Source organism: Muscardinus avellanarius, assembly GCF_963383645.1.
Source record: "Muscardinus avellanarius genome assembly, chromosome: 11".
Classification (NCBI taxonomy): Eukaryota; Metazoa; Chordata; class Mammalia; order Rodentia; family Gliridae; genus Muscardinus; species Muscardinus avellanarius.
In genome coordinates, this window is record NC_137797.1 from 10,097,598 (window position 1) to 10,103,546 (window position 5,949).

Below are 5,949 nucleotides of genomic sequence, written 5' to 3' on the forward strand. Positions count from 1 at the left end.
GAGTGTGGTTTTATTTTTGTACTGATACTGGTAAAAGACTGTATAGCATCTATTTATTTAGATGAATTATCTGGTAAACGAGGCAAAAAAATTATTAAAATACTTTAAATATGATTTAAAAATAAAAGTTTTCGGGCATTCCATCCTTCTAAAGGCGTCACCTCTGTGCAGCCTGGGACCTGGCCTCAGGAACCAGCCAAGCTGTGGCCTTGAGCAAGCCCTCCAGGTTTCTGAGGCCGGTCTCCACGGGAGGGAAGGGGCCCGGGGCGGACGGCGGGTGGGTGTCCACCACCCTGGGCTGGGCGCTGGTCAGCAGGGCCCAAAAGTGCTCCTGGGGCTTCTCTTTTTTGCTCTGTTCCAACCTGGAGCTGGGGGCAGTCCACATCCATGGCTCTGCAACTGCAAGGTCTGGAGTGCAGGACCAGCCCGGCTAGCGCGGAGGGAGCTCGGGCTTCTGTGCTGCCTAGGAGGGGCGGGCTGGCACGGGGAGGAGACTCCTGAGGCTGTTGCTGCTCTAGTGTGTGGCCGTGATGGCAGTCTCCAGTTTGGGCAGGCAGAGACCCTCATGGGGAGGACGCTGAGGGAGAAGAGGGCTTGGAGGTGACTTAACTTGATTAGTCTCCAAAGCCGGTCCTGAGATGGTGCTTATTTCCCACAAGGGGGTTGGTTTGGGAGGCGGCCCAGGAGCAGGGGTGGGTCCCTGAGGTCACCATGACAACCAGGCATGCTTCACAGGACTGGATAGAGGATGGGCTGGGCATGCCCCCGTGCTGGTGGAGTGGCCCCTGGACATCCTAGCAAGCACCTCCAGGCGCCCCCTGCCACCTGTCTGTCCGTCATCCCATCTGCTGAATTGAGCTAGGCTGGAAAGCAAGCTCTGACATTCCGGATGAGGCCCCAGCGTGAGCGCCCAGGGCCCTGGAGGCGGAGCACGGCACCTGTCTGCTCACCTGTCTCCGTGGTCCACGCTGTCACAGATTCTTCATCTGGGCAAGAGACCTGGGTGTGTTTGGTGGAGTGGCCATCGGCCCCAGGCCACAGTGACTGATACTCGTCATCTCCCTCCCTGGCCAGTGGTCCCACAGTGCCAGGCTGCCCACACCCACCAAGAGCCCAGGCTCAGCCAGGCGGGTGGCGCAGCAATCCCAGTACTTGAGAGGCTGAGACGGGAAGATCACAATATTGAAGCCAGCCTCAGCAACTTAACAGCCTCTCAGCAACCTACTGAGACCCTGTTTCAGGACAAAAAAAGAAACAAAAAGGGCTCAGAGCATAGAACGCCCTGGGGTGCAGAACAGATTCGGTTGCCTCAGACAGCAGGTGTTCAGTTGAGGATCAGGAGCCCCATGATCTGGATCCAAGAAGAGGGGATGCATGGGAGAGACAGATCCACGACTGCTCCTCTCCCTCGAGCACTGCAGTGACCCACCAATGGCCATTATTTTCTTCCCAGCTCTTTATTCTACCGCTGGGTTTATTCTGTGCTTTCTAACTTGTGTTGACTCATTTGTACTTTCTCCTTACCTAGTACAAAAAAAAATACAGCCCTTGCTGCATGTACACCTCAGGTACCACCAGACCTGGGGGACAGGACGTGCCTCGGGGAACACAGCAGATTCCAGACGCTCCCCTCTGCCCTCATTGTGGGCATGTGGCCACCTGGCGCCTCAAGGCGATCATGGCCAATGTTTATTTTTTATTTTTTATTTTTTATTTTATTGCAGGTACTAGGGATGGAACCCAGGGGCATTCTACCTCTGAGCTACACCACCTGCCCTATTTTTTATTCTTTATTTTGAAACAGGGTCTCACTGAGTTGCAGAGGGCCTCCTAGGTAGCCGAGGCTGTCCGCGAACCGCGATCCTCCAGGTCTCAGCCTCCCAAATGCTGGGATTACAAACGTGCGCTGCCACTCCCGGCAAGTGTCTTTATTTTTTGAAAAAGGGTCTCCATGCAAACACGAAGTCATGGGGGAGTGTGTCCCCGTTCCGCAGGGCACTGCCCACGCCGAGCTTCAGCACACAGTCCCAGGGTTCCGTAGGTGGCCAGCTGCTCTGGCCAGGCCTGTGTGGGGCTGGGCCCACGATCCCACGGCCAGCCTCATGGCTCTGCGCCGCCTCCACCCGGAGCTGTGGCAGGTGGGAAGTCTGGTGAGCGCCGGCCCTTGGGTGGTGGTGTTAGCACTGAATGTGGGAAGGGAGGCAGACAGCCCCACACCAGGTAGGTGTCAAGTCCAGTAAGTGAGCTGCCGACCTCTCCCGAGGGGTGGAGCATCACAACCAACCTGCCTCCAAGTTTCTAGCAGCTTTTTTTTTTTTTGGTACCAGGGATTGAACCTAGGGGCTTTCTGCCTCCCAGCTACACCCCCTTTTAAAAATATTTTATATTGCTGGGCGTGGTGGCGCATGCTTATAATCCCCGCACTTGGGAGGCAGAGACCGGAGGATCGCGCAGGTTCGAAGTCAGCCGCGCTGGCTTAAGAGACCCTGTTTCCAAATAAAATATAAAAAAGGTCTGGGAGTGTAGCCCGGAGGGAGAAAGCCTCTGGGTTCCACCCCCAGTACCACCCCAAAAAAAAAAATTTAAAGATATTTGATATTTGTAGCTGGGCATAGTTGTGCATGCCTATACTCCCAGGGCTTGGGAGGCTGAGACAGAAGGATTACAGGTTCAAGGACACCCTCAGCTACTTAGGCTCTCCACAACTTAGTAAGACCCTGTTTCAAAACAAAGGATATATAAAAAAAAAAATAGGACCGGGCGTAGTGGTGCACGTGCGCACACACACACACACACACACACACACACACACATGCGCGCGCACACAAACACAATAGGGCTGAGGTGTAGCTCAGAAGTAGTAGAATGTCTCTGAGTTCAATCCCCAGTATGAGAAAAAAGATAAAGATACTATTAAGTAATGGGCACAGGGGTGCAAACTTTGAGGAGCCAGAAAAAGTGACAAATACTCTCCGTGAGGGACAACTGAAGGAGGAGGGGACGAGGCAATGATTCATCTCCCACAAAACAGCCCACTCGCCAGTGCTGGGAGATGGTGTTTGCTCCTGAAGGTGCTGCTCAGGCCCTGGAGTGCCAAGTGCCACTTCAAGGTCGGTCCACTTCATTCATTTATTTATTTATGTATGTATGTATGTATGTATGTATTTATTTATTTATTTATTTATTTATTTATTTATTTATTTATTTATGGTACTGGGGATTGAACTCAGGTGGGGTGGTGCATCCCTGTACTCCCAGTACTTGGAGGCTGAGACAGGAGGAGCACAGGTTCGAGGACAGCCTTACTGTCAGAGGCTTCTACCTGTGAGTTACACCCCCAACCCTATTTTATTCCTTATTTTGAAACAGTCTCACTAAGTTGCAGAGGGCCTGAGTTGCTGAGGCTGGCTGCGAACCCTGGCCCTCCTATCTCAGCCTCCCAAGCCCTGGGATCCTAGGTGTGTGCCGCTACGCCTGGCTAAAATAGATCCCCTTAAGATACAGGTGGCCACGGAGGATGCAGCTCCAGCTGAGGCCACCAGCTCAGCCTAAAGGGAAAGCTCTGAGCAGGCTGTAAGACACAGGGATGGACTCCTGTTTAGATTCCCGATGGCCCGGCTCCCATTTCCCCGCCCCCTACACTCCTGCCCTTACACCGCCCCGCCCCGCTGCAGCCAGTTCCTGGGTCTTCCAGCAGCTGAGGTCCACACACAGCTGACTCTACCGACTCCTCCTCGCTTGCTCGTCGAAGAGAAACAACTATCGCACACTTGGACTGACCAAAGCAGTGACAGGGCTGCTTGGGGGCAGCTTTTCCGTTCTGGATAAGTCATGACTGACCCATGCCGCCAGATGCGGTGGCACACACAGTGATCACATCACTGTAATCCCGGCTCTCGAGAGGCTGAGGCAGGAGGAGCCTAGGCTTACGGACAGCCTCAGCAACTTAGACCTTAGCAACCTAGTGAGGCCCTGTATTAAAAAAAAGAAAAAAATGTTAAAGGACTAGGGTAGCTGGGAATGGTGGTGCACACTTGTAATCTCAGTACTGGGAAAGCTGAGACTGGAGGATCGCAGTTCCCGGACAGCCTCAGCTACTTAACGAGGCCCTTCGCAACTCAGTGAGACCCTGTTTCAAAAATAAAAAGACGACGCTGGACATGGTGGCGCACGCTTGTAATCCCAGAGCTTGGGAGGCTGAGACAGGAGGATCGCACAGGTTCGAAGCCAGCCTCAGCTACTTAGTGATGCTCTCAGCAATTTAGTGAGGCCCTGTTTCCAAATGAAATATAAAATAGGTCTGGGAGTATAGCCTGGAGGAGTATAGCCTGGAGGTAGAAGGACCCTGGTTCCACCCCAGTACCATCAAAAATAAATAATAATAATAATAATAATAATAATAAAAAGACAGCAGAGCGTGGTGGCACGTGCTTGTAATCTCAGCATTTGGGAGACTGAGACCAGAGGATCACAGTTCGCAGATAGCCTCAGCTACTTAGTGAGGCCTTCCACAACTTAGACCCTGATTCAAAATAAAGAATAAAAAATATAGGGCAGGGGGTATAGCTCGGAGGTCGAATGCCCCTGGGTTCCATCCTAACCCCAGACCTGCAAAATAAATAAATAAAATTTTTAAAAATTAAAAGACATGCCAGGCATGGTTGCGCACGCTTGTAATCCCTGCACTTGGGAGGCTGAGACAGGAGGATCGCGCAGGTTCGAAGCCAGCTGCTCTGGCTTAGGAGAACCTGTTTCCAAATAAAAATATAAAAATAGGTCTGGGAGTGTAGCCCGGAGGCAGAAGGGCTTCCAGGAACCCCAGTACCACACACACACAAAATAGGTCTGGGAGTGTAGCCCGCAGGTAGAAGGGTTTCCAGGAACCCCAGTACCACCAAAAAAAAAAAAAAAAAAGTTTTATGATGGAGGACATGGACGAAGCCCGAGGAACGAAAGGTTCCGAGAGAGTTAAGGTGGTTTGGTGAAAGGCCAAACTTTCCGAGACTCTGGGTGACTCCTGGTCTTTCCGGAATTTCATGCCCGGGCCCACCTGTGAGAGCGGGAACTGGCTGCAATCACACTTTTAATCATCTTTAACCAGGTGTCTCTTGTAATTCCCCTTTAATAATTGTGTTTTGTAAGCGCGTGACGTATTTGTATCAATCGCTCTGTATTGTAGTTGGTGTTTTCTTTCTCATGAAGTCATGATTTTAGCATAGCTGAAAAAGGGTATAAAAACTTAGTCCTAGAGAATAAAGTTGTCGGTTGCCCATCAGGCAATTGTCCGTGCCTTTGTTGTGCTTTACATTTTTTAATTAAATACTTAGGTTTTTTTCACGTGTCCCGAGGCCGGGTTGTGGGTCTCTTTGCGGCTGCTGCGCGAGTGCGGAGTCCTACCTCCGGCGCTGCGAGTCATGGCGGGACAAGCATTTAGAAAGTTTCTTCCACTCTTTGACCGAGTGCTGGTTGAAAGGAGTGCTGCCGAAACTGTAACCAAGGGAGGCATTATGCTTCCAGAAAAGTCTCAAGGAAAAGTATTGAAAGCAACGGTAGTAGCTGTGGGATCAGGATCTAAAGGAAAGGGTGGAGAGATTCAACCTGTTAGCATGAAAGTTGGAGATAAAGTTCTTCTCCCAGAATATGGAGGCACCAAAGTCGTTTTAGATGACAAGGATTATTTCTTATTTAGAGATGGTGACATTCTTGGAAAGTTTGTAGACTGAAATAAATCAGTTTTGAAACGGCATCCTGTGAAGCTGCCCATTCCACTGAAGTTATGAAATCTTTCATCATGTAAATAATTTCCATGTTTCTCTTTTATAATAAACTGATGATAATCTAATGACATCCACTGTCTCAAAAATTTAGTTTCCCTGTACTGGTGTAAGCATTTCCAAATAAAATATATAAATGAAAAAAAAAATAAATAAATAAATACTTAGGTTTTAG

The 5,949-nt window shown here is 50.3% G+C and overlaps 1 protein-coding gene across 1 annotated transcript; it reads left to right on the forward strand.

Moving 5' to 3' along the window:
* Positions 1 to 5,414: 5,414 nt before the first annotated feature.
* On the forward strand, positions 5,415 to 5,723 carry LOC308270211 (10 kDa heat shock protein, mitochondrial-like; the record flags this gene model as incomplete). The annotated part of the gene is made up of 1 exon (XM_080706001.1): positions 5,415 to 5,723. One exon carries the CDS (start codon positions 5,415 to 5,417, stop codon positions 5,721 to 5,723), a length of 309 nt encoding a protein of 102 aa, XP_080562127.1.
* Between the last annotated feature and the right edge of the window lie 226 nt (positions 5,724 to 5,949).